Genomic DNA, 21,018 nt, shown 5'->3' on the forward strand with positions numbered 1-21,018 from the left:
ATGCATACAGTGGCTGCAAATACATCGACCCTTGCCCCCTAACATCCACGGGGAAATCCTTGCAGTGAGAAGGGGTGAGTGGATTGGCAAAGGTATTAAGACCATCGCAGGGGATATCATTACAGTTAACTTTAGAGACAGGGCGGCCGTGAATTTTATCTGTAACGCCCCCCCGAGTCACATAAGTTCACAAATCCACCCGGTTCGCCTATCCTACTTTTACCCCTTCGCACCCCAAAGGCCCAGGCCGATTATTGGCCCTGACAGAATATCGCACTTGGGTTCTCAACCCGGCCTACTGCAATGGCAAAGGCCAAATACTGTATTCCCAATTTATGATTCCCCCATTACACAGTATGCTCACTGGAATAGGTTCAGTACACTTGAAGGGGTGGACTGACTGAGACTGGACCGCTCATTTTCAAAAATTAAACATAGGAAGGAGCCCACCCTACCATCTACTGGGATAAAAGATGGAGGCGACCAGGGCCAAATTGACGTTCCGGATCCTGTGCAATTCATAGGAGGCAGCAACACACCATTGATCACTAACCGGGGTAGAGGGGAGTGGATAAATCCCTCATTAGACAATTCCCATCTCACCCACAGAAGAATTGCTACCCCCTACAGGCCGCAATTAAGCCGGGTTGTTGCACCCGCAACGGATAGCCTATCAAAGCTTTTGCTAGGCAAGGGAAAAAGAACACCCAAGGTCACGATTCATGACAACCTATTAATAGCTACCTGGAATATTGCAGGGCTAGCGGCCAAGTTCGCATCTCAGGACTGGCGCAGCTATATAAGTAAATTTCACATCTTGTGCCTGCAAGAGACCTGGGCCACTGAATCGCATGCTTACAGCCTGGAAGGCTACAAAGGCTTTTTTGTCCCTGCAAAAAAAGCCATCTCGGGGAGAGCAAGTGGGGGGCTCGCGATCTATGTCAATTTAGACATCAAGGGCACCTGGTCTAACACCAAATGGGTCACAGCCAACCTCCAAGTATTAAGGTTCACTTCACCAAGTCTAACATTTCTGCTTATGAACTGGTACAATGCACCGGCTATAACGGAGAAGGGAATAGCCATAAATGAATTAGAAAACTGTTTGAGCTTTTTAACCATGACACCAAACATCACGGATATAATACTAATGGGAGATTTTAATTGTCACCTCTGTGAGAAACTAATGCCATTTAACAATGACTGGTCTAGATGTACGATCTTGAAAGGCCCTCACTTCACCCATTCAACTGAGGGCTGGGGTTTGGAAAGACTTATGAAAAGGTACAACCTAATACAAATCCTAGATCTCGCCACACTCAACGACAAAGGAGAGTTAACTCCAACATTTAAAGGAAGAGGTTGTCACTCTTACATTGATTTCGCACTAGTCTCTCCCAATCTAAAAAGAAGTATTAGTACAATCATTATAGAGGCCAGTAGTTTCAGTGATCACAACCCGGTAATCATTAAAATGGAGGGTTTCGTTTTTCCATCTCAAAAGAAACCTGCCATTACAGAAAGAGTAGTCGACCAGGGCAGAAGAATTAAATGGGCCAAAATTGATGCGGACAGTTTTTATAAAAAACTATTTTCCGAAGCCCCAGCAGCAATTGATAAATGTCTCGACCTCTGTGTAACTGGAGCTGAGGTGGTGAAGGCATTTGAAGAAATCGCACAGGTTGTAAGTAACTCCTTACACACCCCAGGAACTAAAAACAAAATGCCCCTAAACCCCCGTTGGTTTGATTCAAATTGTACAAAGGCACTGAAAAACCTGAAGGATAGTCTTCATGCCCAACCAAGGGATAAAATGAAGGTGGCACGGAACAGAGCTGAATATAAAAAAGCTCTGAAGGCTCGCAAGCAAAGCATACAAAATCAGGCCTGGGAAGACTTAAGGGACGCCGCAGAAAGAAAAGATTCTATCGCCTTTTGGAAAGTGATTAATGCCCCCCTCTTTCAGGATCAAGGGGCTCCCAAAATCATGAATACCATTCTGCCGGAACAATGGCAGAAACACTTCCAGGGCTTATACAACTATTCAAACAAGGAACCCCAGGAGGAGTCAGCGGAGGCCCACCGGCCTGTAAAGCTAAAGTTCACCTTGAAGGAGGTCGAATTAGGAATCACCGGGCTCAGCAAAAACAAAGCCGCGGGCCCGGACGGAATTCCACCAGATTTATTCCTAAGTAGACCTGAACTATGGGCTCCGTTACTGATGAGGGTGTTAAATGAGGCAGGGGAGGTAGGCCTCCCCCAGTCCTGGTCAACGGCGACCATAGTCCCTATTTACAAAAAAGGCAACCGTGATGACCCCCAATGCTATCGACCCATTTCCCTCATTGATGTGTCAGCTAAGGTCTTGGGGCGAGTCATCCTATCGAGATTGCAAGATTGGGCAGAGGAGCAACAAATCCTCTCAGAAATTCAATACGGCTTCAGGAAAGGCAGATCTACCACCGATCAATGCCTAAATCTATACCTCCTGATTGCAAAATATACCATCGCCGGGAGGGGGTCTATACACATGGGGTTTATGGACCTTTCTGCGGCCTTTGACCGCGTAAACAGGAGAAAGCTCTGGGCCATGTTAAAGGAGCTAGGTGTGGACCAATCCCTAGTCGACACTCTACAAAACATACATCGGAACACCTCTGCAAGTGTAAGGTACAGTCAGGAAGGCAATAAGACCGATCCCTTTACCTGTAATAGTGGAGTCAGACAGGGATGCATCCTTGCGCCCTTCCTTTTCTCTATTTATATCAACGCTTTGGAAAAGGATCTCCTTAAGCTCAAAGTTGACTCACCCCAAATTGGTCATCGAGCAGTGCCCGTACTACTCTACGCCGATGACGCGGTCCTGCTCTCTAGAACACCATTGGGTCTGCAAAAATTAATTGACGGGCTTGTCAATTTTATGGAGAAACTGGACCTGGCCACAAATCTAGAAAAGTCCTACATTATGTCATCAGGGAAATCCATAAAAGGAACATTTACCTACAACATTGGGTCACACAAAATAGATCAGGTCAAGTCTTTTACATACTTGGGGGTGCTATTTGATTACGCCTTATCGTTCAAACCCCTGATTGAGAAGCACTCTACCAAACTGGCAAGTGCAGTTGGGGCAATCATGGGGTATGGGCAAAGATTAGGGAAATGGTCCCCCGAACAAATTATGACCTTATACAGATCCATCTGTTGTGCGAAAGTAAGCTACGGGGCAGAAGTGTGGGGCTTTCTGGGCAAAAAAGTACAGCCGCTCCAGACTGAAGAAAATAAATTCTTACGAAGAATATTAAAAGTCCCACAGAGCGTTTCGGCCCACATCATACATGAAGAGGTAGGAGAACCATTTTTAGAGGACAAAATTAAATCCAAACCCCTCCTGGCATGGGTGAAAGCATGGACCAACCCTGAGGCGGCCCTTACGAGACAGATTATCGAGGACTGCCTCAAAAGAGATAAAGGACACGAAATCCCTTGGCTGAAATTTGTTAAGAAGTCGTTAACAGAGATTGGCTGCCCACAATACTTTTTAGCCCCACACTCTCTGTCCCGGGAGAGTAAGACCCTGGTGAAAAAACGTTTTCTTACACATCTGAAAACGTCAAGGGCTGAAAAGGAGAAGCACAAAGCCACTAATCACTTGTACAACGACCTCACTGCGAAGCAAGGGATGGAACCCTATCTGAGGGTCATGTACAACGCGCAGGATCGCTATCTCATGACCCGCTTCAGATTTAACATGTTACACCATATCCTTGCAGTGCCATCTGGGTTCACTCATACAATAGAGGAGAAGGGTACCTGCGGCTGCGATCTTAGATCTCCGCAGGATACCCTTCATTTTGTTTTACTGTGTCCTTTTTATACAATGCCAAGACGCAAGTTCCTGGTGGGAATCCTGAAAGAGCTAAAATTCAAACACGCAAAATTGGCTCTGAGATTCTTACAGGAAGCGGAGGACGCTTACACCCTGTTTTGCACGATAAACTTTATTCGAATTGCAACCAGATTGAGGAATACCAGAGATATTGGTCCCCAAATGTGATCTGAACATTCAAAATTTTATAAATCCCCTGGCCCTCTACTTGAGTACAGAAATTTTAAATATTTATATTTTTGTTTTTTTAACTTGATTATCATTTGCTGTGTTCTTTAACTTGCGTATATTTATATTGTATTTGTGCTTTTATGGTGTCTTTTTAAGAACCGAATAAAGATTATAAATTGAATTGAAATTGAAATTGAATTGAATAGATAGTGTGCATGGTCGAAAAATCCAATCACTGAAAAACACATTATATAAGGGTTTCATCTGCAAGAATATTTGTGTGAAATGAAAAACTAAATTGGATTACATTTTTAGTGCACATACTCCAGAGTCTAATTAAGTGTATTCATGATGGGCGTTTCCACCTATTTGGCCTGTTAATAATCTGAAGCAAAATCTGCCCACAAAACAACTGTGCAATTTAGTCACTTTACTTGAAATGTCTCCTCCCCAAAATTGAAAAGAACTACACCCAAGTTACCTTTATAGCCTTCATTGACTACACCAGCTCCAACATATATCAAGTGGTTTACCGCAAAACTGGGGCACTGCTCTTCCCTCAGGATGTCCTATCCAACATCCTGAGGGAAGAGCAGCCTTCATATCAATTCTTATGAGCACTCTTTCCTTGCAAGGATTACATATTTCTGGGAACTGTACTGGTCCAGCCAGACTGCCTCCCCTCGCTGTTGCTGTTTTCTGGGAAAGTTTGCTGAATTTTAATATAGGTTCCATAGCCTGTTGTTGGCCGACGCTGCGTGCTCCTGCATTGTCTTCATGGATAGGTGTGTTTGTGATGCAGCGTCTTGATGGTCTATTGTAGCAGGGTTGGGGTGGTGGTCTTCTTGTCAGCTTCCATTATGTGGATTCTTAGCAATCCCGCTTATGGGACCATTTGTCGGGGTTGGGCATACCATAGTCCTGAGTTGATTAGTTTGAACTTGTTTCACTTATTAAATCAAGCATATAGTTGCCTACACCCCAAAATGTGTTACCAACCCTTACTGACTCGTTAGCTCTCTTTTCAATCCAGTTCACCTCTTAGACTTCTCTCCTCCTTCCAGATCTCTACTAGGGATAAGATGGGAAGTGTTACTTGCAAGTGCTGGGCCAATCCTCCTCAGAGGTGTGTCTGGATTAGGGAATCACCGAAGTCTCTGCTCCTTCCTCGAGCACGCCCACCTGGAAACGTACAGAAATAACACATGTTAACCTGGAAGTTCACCCTAAAAGCTGTTTGTTCCCAAGGATTATGTTGATATGGCACCTGACCAGGCAGGTTAAGCCTGTGTGAGCGCCCTGGGACCAGAAAGGAGCACAAGAATCCTCATAACATGTGAAGGACCATGGGCTTGACTAACTTATAAATGCATTGACATTTACCAACAGGCTGACGGTCCCCTCCTCTTTGAAAGTCTCCTCCACTCCATATGCACAATGTCTCAAATACTACCTGCACCTCATTCAGTCCTGAATGTAAGCAACTAACTGAAGCTCAAACCCATCAAGACCGAATTTGTGTTCTTTACCAAGAACAGCAAGCAGTAAATAGTCCAAGCCTGGCTCAAAGTGTTGTCAATGTCATGTCTTTAAACCACAACATTCAACCAATGTATCCTGGCTACCAACCTCATTCTCATGGGACACATTGTAAAAAAAATCCAAAGACAACTTGGCATCAGCTCTCTCAACTAAAGTCAAGCCTTGCCAAATCTTCTTGCCCACTCTCTATGGCGAGTCGGTTTTTATCAGGGCGAGCTATATTTAAGGACTACTCGCCTCTTCTGGCAAGTTGACACACAGCAGGCATTTGTTCACTCACAAAGTGAAGGAGCATTAAAAATGCCTTTAAATCTTGTTCTTATCTTGTCACACTTATTCTGTGTTTAGAGATCGAGGTTAAAAGTCAGTTTATATCTACAATTGCTTTATTTTCTCCGGCTGTAAAGTTCGAGTATTTTGTAAAGTGAACTGGCTGACAAATGTGCTGTACAAAAAGTGTAAAACAAAAGGCTGTAGGCTATCATGTATTATTCTAACGCACATTTCTCATTGAAATAGCTAAAAAGTGAACTGTATAAACATTTCAAAATACATTTCAGTAGTTATGAAAGCCCTTGTTTTGTAATTCTACATGGTGAAAAAAATATTTTAATAGTATGAAAACAAATCAGAGCACTTTACTTGGTAATGTGCAAATGATAAATATGTTTACTGAAACACAATTTCCACTGTAACACAATTTCCACACATTGTTTAAACACTATGGGCCTGATTATGATATCGGTCGGAGTTGCCTCCAACCGACATCTCTGCTGTTTGGAATAGACCCACCTCGGGTCGGCTTTTCGAAACAGCATTTGCGATACGACCATACATGGTGAGGTCGCAAACTCCCATTTCCCTATAGGAGCTTGTGTGGCGGTCGGAGACCGGCTGCAGCACAAGCTCCCATAGAGAAATGAGAGTTACTGTAAATCCCTGCACCGTCTGGCAGCACCTCATGGTGCCAGCCACACAGTGCAGGGATTTACAGGGGGCACCATAGGTGCTCCCCTGGCCCACAACTGGAGACCACGGAAGGATGGGGTCCTGCTAGCGGTCCCCAAAGTGGCTTCCTGACAGGCTTTCCATGTCAGAAAGCCCGACATGGAAAGCCTGTGTGAAACTGACATCATAATCCCGATGGCAGAAACACCATTCGTAAGATATTATGTGGTGGTTCCAACTGGCCGACGGGCTTAAGCCATTGGAAGCCAGTCGGATTGACCGCCTGGTTTGGACTCCGACCGCTGTCATTGAACTACAGCGGTCAGACTTCAAACTAAGGATGTCGGTCGGTAAGCCTCCGACGAGCGGTCGGAGGCTTACCGACCGACATCCTAATCAAGGCCAATATAGTTTTATACATAAAACTGCATGTTAGTGGGAACGTTTTTGGCTATTTCAATGCAAACTGAGGCAAGTCAGGGGTCATGTGTACCCTATGTGTGGACTAGATTCTTATTATGCATAGAGCAAACATTTAGTCTAAAAAAAAAACTATTTGGTTTGATTTACTAATGTACAGCAGGAATACTGAATGCACACATTGGAAGGTGCTCTCGCCTGTGATAATGAAGAAAAAGGTGACTGCAAAACAAAATATTTTCCTAGGAAGACATATGAGAACAGTTTGAGTTAAGTACATTACAGTTAGGTCGAGTAGATTATTCAACTTACTAGACCTGCAGGTGTAGTAAAATTTTAATGATTTTTCGAGGCCTGTAAAGTGCAACCGTTCTTCCCTGAAAGCGAATTCCCCTCTCTACCCAACTCTCCGCCTCTTTTTCTTCTCTTTTCTTTTTGATCTGGAGGTCTCTCCTTTTATTTCTTCCTCTCATTTTCTTTTCTTCCCATCTCTCGCCCCTTTCCTCCTTAACTTATTTCTCATTCACTCTCACTTCTGTTCTCTCTCTTCCCATTTCTTCTCCCCTCTATTCCTCTGACCTTTCATTCACTTTTGCTTGCTCCTGTCTCTCTTCTTTTCTAACCCTCCATTCTTCCCTGATTCTCTCACACCTATTTCTTTCATCTTTTGCTTTTCTCCCAAACTCTCATGCCTTTCACCCTCCCCACCTTTTCTCTCACATTTTTCTTTTCCCCTTCTTTCATCTTCTTATTTCTTCTCCTGCACTTTATCTCTCACAGTCACTTTCCTCACCTCTTTTTCTCTCTCTTTTCTTCCTTCCCCTCTTTTTCTCTCTTTTCTTCCTTCCCCTCTTTTGGCCCATTTTACCCTTCTTTTTCCTGTCCTCTCATCCTGCTTTCTTTTGAAAGTGATTGAAGTTCTTTGGAGATTGCTATTCGTTAGAAGAAATAATGCCACTGGTTGTGTTACTGTGCCTTTTAATTTCATCTACGTAAATAGACTGAAGTGAAGTAAACCCGAGTGATTTATAATTAAGTGCCAGTTTATATTAACCTGTTTAAATACATTCATGTTGTTTGTTGCCTACAAATCATTTTTGTTTTCATTTTGCTTGCCTCTTAAAGCCAAGTTAGTCAGCTCAAACTGACAGCTGTTTTTCAAGTGGTAGATTCTTTCCAACATAAACTCTTGCTTTCGTCGAAACCTGTTGGCTGCCTTTGATACCTTTTTAAAACCCCTTTAAAAGGTATTTTGACACAGTGTCACTGCTCTGACTTTGAAGGATATTAGTGGTATTAGTATCTGGCCTTCCAGCTATGCTATTATCACTTGTCTATTTTCATGTGTTTACAGATCATAAGTTGAAAGGAAGTGTAAGACATTTAGACTGCAGTTTAACTCTTCTGTATGTCAATACACCAGTCTTTCAACTGATGTAGCAGCATGCACAGAGACAAAGCTGATGAGTTCACCTTTGTATTTTTCCAGCTCCACGCCGCGACATACCTGATAGTTCTTTCGTTGGGAGGCACCTGCCACGGCTCAATTTCTTTACTTGAAGGAATGCATCAGATCGCAGCTTTTGTTCATACAGAAAGACCCCTCACACAGGAAGTGCTAATTTATTTAATACCCAAGATCACTGTGGTCCCTGGGTCGTGGGTTTGCTGGAGCCCCGAAATCTGCGAAGGACTCAACCCGTCTGGAAGGAGGAGGGCAGCCTATGTTGCAAAGCAGACTGGGACTCATAATGAATTAAAAAAGCTAGCCACATTTCAAGCTGTGGTTTGATTTGGTCTTCAGCAGTGATTCTCAAAGTAAGGCTTGGGGCCTGCTTGCGGCCCTCTTGACCTTTACATGCGCCCCCCCTGTCGAACAGCAGCACCAGCTGCTGTTTAGTTACTGAGCACTAACATTCAGAAAAAATGTTAAATAAACAGACAAGCATTTATTAACCTGCAAATGAATGCTTCCCTGTTTAATATTTTATAGACCTCCATACACAATCCCTGACTTACCCAGGGCCCTACCGCCACCATGCTGGCATCAGTGCTGCTCTCGGTCACACCACAGACTGTACTTTGAGGCCCCTGGGCCAACATGGTCTAGCGGGTACAACTAACAGAAAGAAGAAATTGGTATTCCAAACAGTTGACAACATTTTTTAAAGTTTCTTAAAAAAAAGTAGCTGTAAAAATATACCTGGTACTGAAGTGGTTATAAAAGGTGATTCACCAGCTGTTTATTTCAACAACCCAGGCCTCCTTAGCTAACACCTTTGCGTTTACCAGGCATGAAAATCCACAATAGTACCACAGTACCTCACAAGGGCTTCTCTGGGTCGCGCGGCCCCCCTGGCGAACAGCAGCACCAGCTGCTGTTTAGTTACTGAGCACTAACATTCAGAAAAAATGTTAAACAGACAAGCACTTATCAACCTGCAAATGAATGCTTCCCCGTTTAACATTTTATAGACCTCCTTACACAATCCCTGACCTACCCAAGGCCCGTACCGCCACCATGCAATTGCACTTTTGGGACCCCACGTTTTCTTGGTCCCCACCTGACAGACCAGCAAAAAGAAAATCCATGGATTTTTTAATTTATTTGGAAAGGTTTGTGCAGATTGGTCAAGCGGTGCCAAAGTTATTAAGAAAACAAAAAATGCACTTCCTATGGAAAGTGTGACCTAACTAAACTGTTGCTAGTTCTGCTACTGTAATTTATTTATAGAACTGCTGGGGTCAGTGCAGACACTTTTTTTGTTTAGGTGTAACTACATTCTTTCTCTCACACACACGTATATTTTTTATTTAAAATTATAATGTAACACCCTGTTGTATCCTAACTATATTGTGGTTTATGTCACCAATCGCTCCACCAGTGGAACTCTGTAAGAATGATGTAATATAGAATGTTGGTGTCTGGAAACCACAGTTGGAGAAGGGCTGAGCAGCTTGCTTGCTGCTCCTGGTGGGGCTAGTCCTGGACTTACCATCTGAACATGTAACTACTTCAATAAATACTCTTGAAATACCACAACCAGCCTGGAGTAAGTTACTACACACCCTTACCCACGCTCAAGAACCACATACAACCCCTTAGCGCTACCCTTCCATGAACCCTAAAACCACTTTACTATCCATAAACACTACCCATCCCTGATGCCTAAACACTCATTAGTACTGCTACCCCTTAACAATGCCCATCTTAAAACCCAATACCTTTACAACACCTGTCTAAGTGTCATAATGTAATGTGTGTGTGTATCATATGGATATATACATCTATCGACAGATATATATGTAAATATTTAAACATTTTATATATATATATATATATATATATATATGTGTGTGTGTGTGGATGTACACCTAACATTATGACGGTTAAAACATTTGAAAAATTACTTACCTGCAATATACAGTATCATGATGTAAAGATACTGAAAGCCACTCTCGATGATGTAGCACCTGAGATGTACTTACCTGTGATGTAATGACTGCAATGCTAAAGGCTAAGAACCATTTTCAATTTTGACACTGAGTTTATCATTTATAATTTCACATGTAGTTTGGCATATGTTAGCAAACCAACCACAGGTTCAAGTTTCACCTCACTAAGCCGAGAAGCACAATTTGAAAAGACCAAATTGTTACCATCAAATTGTCTGGCAGTGGACAGATTCGGTGGTGGCCATTCACTTTCACTCATCCCCTCAAATAATTGAACTATCAAGAATCACTTTTAAAAAGTACAGCTATACTTTATCTGCAGTTTTCATTCTCTCATGTGATTTGTACTGTTTATCTGTTCCAGTGGTGTTCAAATCTTTTGAATAAGCATTCATTAAAAGAACCGTATTGCAATGATGTGGATTATTCCTCTTTTCTTGCTGCCTTTCTAATTCCTGTACATCATATATTTCTGTTAACTTGCTTTTCTCAAACTGTGTGTCAGATCTCCCTCGCATATCTTTTCTTATACCTCTTCCAACCTCCCTAACGCCTGAAGCGCAGCTGAAAGTTTGTCATTATTTGCAAATATTTGAATCTCATACTACTTAAGCTTACAATTATTGAATTGTTGCATTTATATAATTTCCTATCCCTTATGAACAGCCGAACAGGCATGGCGCCACACCTCAGGGAATGTTTAGTTGAAAAGATGTTGGATTGTAATGTGGTGTATGGGTGAAGTGTTTTGATATTGTGCGTTACAATCGGTGTGGCGCTCTTATGCTCTCATCTGTTGATGTGGTGAGGAAAAGAGAGCTGAGGAAAAGATCTCTTGAACTTAATTTTATTGTTGTGTCCCATTGGAAAGGCATGGGCCGTGAGGGTGCCCTGTGTGGGAAGATTTTTGGTGTAAAACATTGAGTTGCAGATTCCACTTCTTACGGTTGGAGTGATAGTTGTGAATGTGGTTGTCTCCTTATGGGGAGGAATAGATTATGGCTTTTGTGTGGATGTGATCCCAGGCCATCTGAAGCCTACTCTTACCTTATGTGAAATATGGAGTCCTGTTAAGTGGTTGGTATGAACCTACATCATCTGTTTGGGAACAAAACAGGCCTTAAATTCCTTCCTGAATTCCAAGACTTTTTGGATATATTTTTTTCAGGGATAGCGTAATTTTAGTACTTGTATGAAGAATGATATTTCCCCGATGGGTTTCATTGATCAATAGTCTAGAGCAGGTGGTTCTGTTATGTGAGTATCTTTAGAGCCTTTATTGGATGATGCATGGGCCCTTGCCATGGATGGCCCAGTGTGCTTAAAGGCTGAGCGTTTGGAGAACTCATGCAATGCATTCCCTTACACAAGTGTTTGGGAGCTGTTTAACTGGCACATTTTGGATCCTCTGTAATCTTTGGAATGGGAAGAGCAGGGCCATTTGCAAAATCTAGTCAGTACGTAGCAAAGGTGATGTTGACCTGTAGAAATTATGGAAATGTAGATGAGGGATGATGTGTCAAACAGTATGCATGGTGTAGAATACATTTCTTGTTAGTAGAGAAAGGCTGGAGTCCATGTTTACTCCCAAACTCTAAAATGTAAGTTGATTTTGCTGGCAGAGTGTCTAGTTTTTGGGCCAAGATGGGTGTTGGTTGGTAGTTCTAAATTAAAGTTACATTTAAGGTGCTTACTCTATATTTGATGAGAGTCTGCTTTAAGGCAGTGGTCACATTCTGAGCATGTAGATTCTTCAGACTTTGCAACTTTAGGGTGATCTACATATTGTTGGCTTAGTTAAGCAAATTCGTTTGGAAGACTTGTTGAGATCTGATAGCAGGATGAAGTAGAAGTTGAAAAGGAGTGGTGAGATGAACATGGGTGAGATATGCTAAAGTTGATGATGGAAGGAGCTGACATTCAGATGGGCAGAGAGATGACGCTGGAGCTTCTGTATATGTAGGAGGAGACCAGTTGAATGTTTCCTCTGATGCCAAGTTAATCTAGTATCAGTAGTATGCGTAAGAAGTGTAGTAAGTGTGGGAAAAGGCCCCACTACCCCAGGTAGGATTCAGGCATGTGGAAAAATCTTTTCTGTATGGGGTGAAAAAAAGAGAATCGGTCTCATGCACATCATCCCCGACTTGCCACCTCTGGATTGTACATTCTGCAGAAGGGTTAGGGGAAACAGGACTGCACAACAGAAACCTTAAGTCTTACATTTTCCCGGGCTGTGTCTCAAACTATGAAGATTTCCTGCAACTCCCCCCAAAATATCTTTTAAAAGGTGACAGTAGCTCGTGCATCAGTGGTCACTGGGAAGGCATCTCAACAACATGGAAGCGATAGTAAAGATTTTAAAACTAGAGCGATGCATTTCCTTTGAAGTCTTACAAAAAACGAAGATATTAGTTAGAAAATTAAACTAGGTGAACCATTTGAAAGCTCTTGTAAGTTGTCTTTACTAGTTAAGACGTATAAGCTGTATAAGCAGGCTGCCTGGTTACTCATGGATATCATTTATGCTTGTTACATTATGCAGGTGCTACTTGTACATGAATCAGTGCGGTATCATTGATACTTATTTTAATTTTGCATGTTTTGTTGTTTTGGATTCTGTATTTTTGTTTCCATAAGTTTGAACTATAGAACGTAATGTGGCTCCTCTGCAAGGGTGATCACCTCTAGGCACTCAATGCCACAAAAAGTTAATAGTGATGCTTCAAATAGTAAAGCTATATTTCCAAATGTTTTTCTTCTTCTATTGAGACGAAGATTGATGTCAAAATGCTTGCTTCAATCGCGCATTGTACTGACAGACAACCTAAAGCACAGCTTACTTCAATGTCAATATTTGCAATTTTTACCTCAATTTTTATTTTCAGTGGTTCTGCGAAGAAATTAACAGCAAAGATTGCACGGAGATAAAGTTTCGCGGAGATCTGGCATACCGGCAAAAGGACTTCCAGGTACCGAAATATATTTTGCGCCACTAAATATTTTTGCCTGTGAAATGGTGGAGGATGTGCACTGTGGGCCAACTGTACCGTTTGATGAATATTATGTTTGAAGACCAACTCTGTGATGTTGCTCTGGTAATAAAGCGATGTGGTGTCCACGGACGGAGGTTGACCAGGCTCTTGCATTTGAAGTGTACTGTACAGCGGTCCTATAGCCCTGTATTCTTCAGCTATTTAAAGGACAGCCCATCCAACACTGAGGCTGCTATTTAAATCTCTGAAAATAGTAACCGCAAAAGGTTTGCAAATGGCCCTGAATGTTGATACCCAATGCTTAATTTGCTAGTATAAGAACAATAAAAAATGTAATCCCTTTGGGACACGAGTATTTAGTGGATCTGTCGATATGTAGCAAATGTTCTAGTGAAATATTTAATAAGCGGAGAAATTCAATGCTACACATCAATCAATAAGAGTCTTTGCAAATAGTTTATAATAATAAACTTCTTTATTCGGTTTTTTACAAATTGTAAAACCATAAAAGATACATTTCAGGAAAAACGAATACACATGCACATTAAAACAAAAAATCATGATAGGAAATAAAATTTACAGAAGTGCAAAGTCAAATATTTTACAAGAAAAGATTCTCATAATATCGGTGCCGTATGTGGAAGTACGTCTAACATACATTTTACAGATTTTTCCTATGCTTTATAATACATTTTAAGAAGTTAAGGACGCGATAACAAACCAGTTCGGATTCTAGCAATTGGAGACGTAGCATAGCTGGACGACACTGTCTAAGTCCCCATTGCTTTAACAAGGGTAGTAGCCAAACCCTCCTATGTAGATGATGGAATTTACAAAACAGTATTGTGTGTAAATTAGATTGTATTGATTCCTCATCACAAGGACAGATAGGGAGAATTAGTTCCCAATTTTTTCTCTCCGGGAAGGATACTAATCTGTGGAAAAGATCTAATCTGAATCTTGTCAGTAACATTCTATCATAGGTACTGATCTGTAATGTTAGATAAGGCTGGATAAAAAACGTGAGCTGAATCATATTGGCATGGAGAACCGAGGATTTTGTCGACTCGGATGTCAACCTCAATGACTCTAAGTGGGTCAGAGCCAATTGTTTCAATGATCGCTTAGATACTTCGATAATGTTTTTAGGTTCAAGATAATATTTCTCCAATCCGAGATCATTGAGGAAATTTCTGATATACCGAAGCCATTTGATTTTTAAGGATTGGTCAAGGATCATTGAATCTGCCACAATTTCCTGGGTTAAAATGTTTTTATCAGAAGACCAGATGCGGCGCCAAAGCAATAGTGGTTGAATCCTTAGTAGGTCCTCTAAGTAAGGAATTCCAAGTTCCAAGTGGGAGGCGTAGATTGAAGTACTACGCGGTGTTGCTATGAGGAATCTAAGGAAAGTGTTTTCGGCCACCTGTAGGGCACTAACATCTACATGTCCCCAGACTCCCGCCCCATAGAGTGCGATAGCCTGACACTTGGCTATATAGATTTTTAATAATTCCACTGGGGGCCTTCTCCCTAGTCTCTGGGAAAAACTCATCAAGGAAATTATGGCTCTTTTAAAAAGGTGGCATCTGGCCTCTACTGCTGGTCTCCAGTTAAGTCTTTCGTCAATCATGATACCCAGGTAGCAGTACTGAGTAGTTACCTCAAGTTTTTGATCTTTGAGGTTGATGTTCTTTAACCGTTTTTTCCCGCTACCTGCTACCATGACGAACGTTTTTTTAACATTTACTTGTAGGTCCAGTTCACCCATGAAGTCGACATATCTGTTCAAAGACCTCTGCAGTTCTCGCGGCGTACGTGCCAAAATGACAGCATCGTCTGCATAAAGCAGAGCCGGAATCAGGCGCTGTTTTACTCGTGGAAGATCCTGGGCCCCCCTCAACATCTCTCCCTCCAGTCCATTTGTGTACAGGGAGAAGAGGAAGGGGGCCAGGACACATCCCTGTCTGACTCCACGCTCTACTGCAAAAGGTGCTGTCAGCTCCCCCTTCGTACCAAAACGCACCCTTGCTGATGCGTTTGAATATAGCTCTCTTAAAAAGTCTAAAAGTGGGGGGTCCACTCCCATGTTGGCCAAGATCATCCAAAGTTTTGCGTATGAAACGCAATCGAAAGCAGCGGACAGGTCCACATAGACCATGTAAACCGTGTCCTTCTTTGCTTGGAGATATTTGCCCACTATCAAACTGAGATTAAGGGCCTGTTCTACCGTTCCAAAACCCTCCCGAAATCCAAATTGAAGATCTGAGATAATATCTCCCTCCTCAGCCCAAAGCCGGAGTCGTTCAAGCACGACTCTGCCAATGACCTTTCCTAAAGAATCTAATAGAGAAATCGGACGGTAGCATTTCACGTCCTGACGGTCGCCCTTTTTAAAAATTGGGACCATGATCGATTTTGTCCAAGATTTTAACAGACCCAGCTTCACGGCTGCCGTACATACTCTAGTAAGGATGGGGGACCAGAGATCTAGATTGAATTTAAAAAGGTCCACTGGAACCCCATCTGGGCCTGGGGCTTTCCCACTTTTACTTGCTTCCAGGGCCACTATAATTTCAGAAATGTCGAAGTGCAGAGGGATTGGATATACAGCTATTGGAAGTGAGGATTGTGTCCCTAGCGATGTTGCTATGTTTTAAAAAATCTTAGAAAAATGGGACACCCAGACATCTTCTTCTATTGCCACTTCTATCTTTGGACCGTCTTTATCCAGTAAAAAAGGGTTTTTAACAGTTTGCCAAAAAGCGACACTGTTTTTGGAAACGGCACTGGAATGTAAATCATTCCATAATTTCTCTTTTAATTCTTTAATTCTTTGCTTACGTGCCCTTCGATATTGGTATCTCAAAGATTGAATCTGCTCCCGGTCTCTATCGGTTTTATTTAGCGCCTCCTTTAACTTAGTTAACGCCGTGGTGCAATTGTGGTTAAACCACCCTTTGGTTGGATTTGAGTTATTTAAAGTTACTGTGAGAAGTCCCTTAATTTTCTCTAATATTTGCGAGAAATTATTTAGGACTTCTGCATCTGATGCTCCTAAATCCAAACACTTAATTATGTTTGTGTATGCCTCTTTTACCAATTTTCCTGTGATTTCTTCTGGATTTATCGTCCCCCATTTTAATGTGTAACCATTTTGCCTTCCTAACTCTAAGTTGTTTTGTGCGAGGGTCTTCGCTATGGCAGCGGTGGGAGATTGAAGATCAGTTACATAAAACTCCATCCTAAGAGCAGAATGATCACTAAGATCATTTGTCAGGACCTCGAAGAACCTAGCTCGGGGCAACAGTCCTGTTGACAAGAGGATGTAATCTACTGTCGTTTTGTAGCCTCGACCCACATATGTTGGTTGCAGGGAGTTTGAGCCTGGACTTGGCTCATTAGCGATTGCAAGTTCCAGGTCTAATAAGACATTATTCATTGCGGTCCCCCCCTGCTATGAAAAAAATGCATAAGGGGAATATCATTTTCATCCACAATCCCACAACGATTTTTCCCGACATGTGGGCATGGGTGTAGATTCAAATCTCCTCACCATAAGAGGTGGACTATCCCTTTTCCTGTCCTTAGGTTATGGGTTAACTTTTCTTTGATATTAGAGAGAAGAATCAGGAATGTTTCCTCCTCTAGATTATTATAAAGATTAAGCAAGAGGATCAACTCTTTATTTTTTAACACAAGGGAAAATAACTGAAAATTTGGATCTGACGCTACTACAAATATTTTCAGGAAATTAACTGTGTTTGCAATGTATGTGACCAACCCTCCCTTAGGTCTGCCTACACCAGTACCCAGAGCAGGAATGAAAAATGTTTTATAGCCCGGAAGATGAAGCTCGGTCATGGACCATGTCTCCTGAAGGCATATAATTTTTCCTGACTCAAAGAAAGTTGCAGCCGTCCCATCCTCAATTTTGGATCGAAGGCCCGCTACGTTCCAGAAGAGGATAGGTAAGGGCTGCGATTCTATATTAATCGGCGCTTCATTTGCTACGCCAATCATTTTTTCTTTGGGCGCTCGATAACATATCTTGGAGTTAATAGTTTCTAGGTTGGTCGCGGGTTCATTTATTGGACTAATTGTTTTTTCCTTGAGCATTGGATGACATGACTTAGAATTAGTCGTTTCTGTCATCACTAATGGTCAGTCGACCGTTTCAAGGACACTATACCTATTTGCCGTCGGGACACTGGACCAAACGTCCCTTTGGGGTGGCTCTCTATATGCCATACGAATGCCCCATTCATCCCGTCCACCACCCCAATGTCGTGGCCCCGATGAATGCCAGGGACCATCATAGTCATGATAGCGGGGACCCGCTACTTGCCATTGGTTGGGATGTTTCCCATGGCGTAAGGCTACTGCTTCCCAAGGGCGAGCAAAATTATTAGGAATCCCTTTATAGAGACCGAAAGGATAAAAAAAGGAGAGTCTCCTAGTTCCTATTTCTTCATTTGTATTCGAGAACTCCCAGGAGCAAATATAATTTACCACACTGGGGTCTTCGAATGTAACCAAAATGCAGTCCCCTGGTATTGTTTTTCTGGTATTTCCCACCCAAGGAGTCTTACGTACCATCAGAATCCTACAAGTCCAACTTGCTGGAACAGGGCGATTTGTATTTAGCCAGTATTGGACCTTGTTTTTCAGTGACCACGTAGGTTCTGCATTTGGATCCACTATTTCGGGGACACCTGTCATTACGACTACAAAAGGACTTGCTTCTGGCGGCAGATCAACAGCCAGACTAGTTTCAGAAGGTTTCCTTGAGTCACCTCTATTGGTATCAGGCGCTACGGTTTTTGGGGCAGATTTTTTTGGGGACAAGGTTTTTGTATTAGGCAGCGGTTTTTTGGGTGCCCAAATTATCGGGACTGGGATTTTTCTGTCGAGGCATTACCCTGGGGCGAAGTTATATTAGGATTTAGGGTAGATTCCACTACTCTGTTGGTGTTTCGTACTTTGGAAGATTGTGACTTAGATGTTACTTTTAAAGGTAAAGTTTCTGGAACTTTATTTTGTCTATGTGCTGGCTTTTGAGGGAGCATCTTAGCTCCTTCCCTACTTTGATCCCCATGAGCTTGCTTAAATTTCATAATTTCGATCAAGTTCGATAGCTGATGCTCTATCTGTGTTAGTCTTGATTCGAGTGGAGCAAGGGAAGATTTTAGGAGGGCTGTGATATTATTAATCAGTTGTTGGTTTTCGATATCCCTTATTGTTTTGCTTGATGGTAAGTGCATAGGGACTTTCTCGCTGATAAGTTCTAAAATATCATGTGAGGACTGATTTGTTATTATAGGATCAGTTAGCTGTTCTGCACTAGGAGGTGCAATCTCTTCCCCACTGCGCTGATCAGTAATTTCTCGAGAGCTAGGATTTTTTAAATTGTTCTTTCGTTTTCGTATAGCGCCCTCCCTCCTCCCTCTTGATTGTCATCCGGTGTTAATTGGGGAATCAACTCTGGTGTCCTCTCTAAATCTAGACTTAGCTGAAAGTCAGATAGTTGGGAAGCCGATAGGTCAACATTGTTTGGCAGGCTACGCCTACCCTCGCAGAGCGACCTACACCCAGTAATGCTGGACATTTCCGGGGTTTTCGCATCCCTTAGGTTACCTATAGATGATCTCTTAGCCAAAGCTAAGTCCAAAGACACAATGCCTTCTATTAAACTGATACTTTGGTCAATAAATGTTTTAGCCTTGACTATAAAATCGTCCATAGGACCTGAAAGCTTACCCCCGCCCCCTTTTACTTTAGTTTTTTTTCCTCTGGTTAGTACCATATTTCCTAGAGGCCAATGGAAATAGGTAGGGACTTTAGTGCACGAATTTATCAGATATACTCAGTCTTTAAAAACATATATATGCAGTGGTAATAACATAAAATTACATGTAATAATACGTACACAGTTCACAGAGATTTACGAGCGTTATGGGGGATGGCCCGGTCCGGTCTCTTCCGTTCTCTAACGGCCTCAAACGGCCCGCCCTTTGCCCGGGCTTAGCCCCGGGCTTCGTCCCGCGCGCGTCCCGCTTGCGCGCGGAAACAGGGCTGAGCTTTAAAGACTGTGGGAGGGAGGGGAGGGGCCGGGAAGAGGAGACAGCTGCGATCACCGCCAAGCAGCCTGGTCCTCGCAGTCCCGGAATGGTATGCTCAAAGATAAAAGTTAAAACACCCCCCAATCAGCAAAGCGTCCTCGGAGGGGTCCTCGGTGAGCCACGGTCCAGCAACAAAGTTCAGGAAAGATGTAAGCAGTCACAAGCCCTGCACATCTGACAGCTTTAGCAATTGGTGCGCGATATCGCCAAAACCCGTTACTTCTTTACTCTATTGGCAAATAGTTTAGAACAAGCAACATTTCACATATTAATATATTATTAGAAACAAGTTTAGTTCATAATACACCAAATTACACCAAAAGCGTAATCATAATAGAGCTAAAATATGAACAATTAATTAAACCAGCACCTTTCCAGGATTACTACCATCACTGAAAGCAGAGTTAAACATACTGATAAGGTTGTTGTCTTGGATTTGTTTGACTGAGAAGCAATAGATTTTTCGCTGACCTTTTAGAGGGAGCGGTGATAAGAAATGGGTCAGTAGGTATCAGAGTGTGTGTTACACCCAAAAAGCTTTTGGCATAAGTAGCCTGAGAAGGAATTGAGCTAGAAGTGTACAGCAGAAGCAAAGTGTTTGAGAGAAACATTATTTGGATTAGCATTCTTATTATTCATTGTTTAAAAAACAAAGCTGCAGAGATATGATGGGACACAAATGAAGCCAGAATTGCGAATGTCATGGCATCTTGTTTTGTTTCTCCAGTTTTGTTCCCCCTTTTCCATATATGCTACCAGACTCACCCTGCCAATCTCGTTCCGAATGACATTATGGAGGACAATAGAAGTCAATAAGAAATTCCCCGACATAAGGGTGAAAGATTGTATCTATTAATCATTTCTCAAATTTCCAAACATTGGACAATTGATCAGAAGTATATTAAATGGCTTTGGAGTTTGATACATTGTTAGTAGAGGGTGAAAGAAAGTGAGGCATTAGGTTGGGTTTACAATAATGGGATATATTAGTCCTCTAACACTCTAAAAGCCTTTGAATTCCAAATGTGTTGCTGAGAAGACCAGAAATCTATCATTTATAATGGTGCTGAGAATGCACTGAATGTATTTTGGTTATACATTTGTGCCCCTACAACATTTCTCAGAGACTGAAACCTCTCATTCCACTCTTGTATGGTATACACATCGGCCTGAAAACCTCTTTCCAGAAGGCCACTTTTTCTTGATCTCCATGAACCTTGCTAACATCGAATAACTGAGAAGTCTCCTTATTTACTTACTTCCTGTTATGCCTACTGGAATGTAGGGCAGCATTGCATTTCTGTACTAGCTGTGGTTCAGTGTATTAATTTCTATTTCCACAGTTCACCTCCTCAGGCTGTTCTTTGGCCTGCCTTTCTTCCGTTTGCCTTCTTGGGTCTGGTGGAGAGCTGTTCTTGTGATGGAGTTTTCTCCTCTTCCTAACTTGGCCCCCCACCCACACCTGCGGACCATACCA

General features: G+C 42.3%; 1 protein-coding gene across 1 annotated transcript in view; it reads left to right on the forward strand.

Annotated features, from left to right (window-relative positions):
* Positions 1-21,018, forward strand: part of C5_1H8orf76 (chromosome 5_1 C8orf76 homolog) — a 186,101-nt gene that overhangs the window by 31,256 nt on the left and 133,827 nt on the right. The window contains exon 2 of the mRNA XM_085605030.1: positions 13,312-13,395. Coding sequence (XP_085461156.1) covers positions 13,312-13,395 — 84 coding nt within the window. The remainder of the gene's footprint in view (positions 1-13,311; positions 13,396-21,018) is intronic.

Source organism: Triturus cristatus, chromosome 5_1 (assembly GCF_964204655.1).
Source record: "Triturus cristatus chromosome 5_1, aTriCri1.1, whole genome shotgun sequence".
In the NCBI taxonomy this organism is placed as follows: domain Eukaryota; kingdom Metazoa; phylum Chordata; class Amphibia; order Caudata; family Salamandridae; genus Triturus; species Triturus cristatus.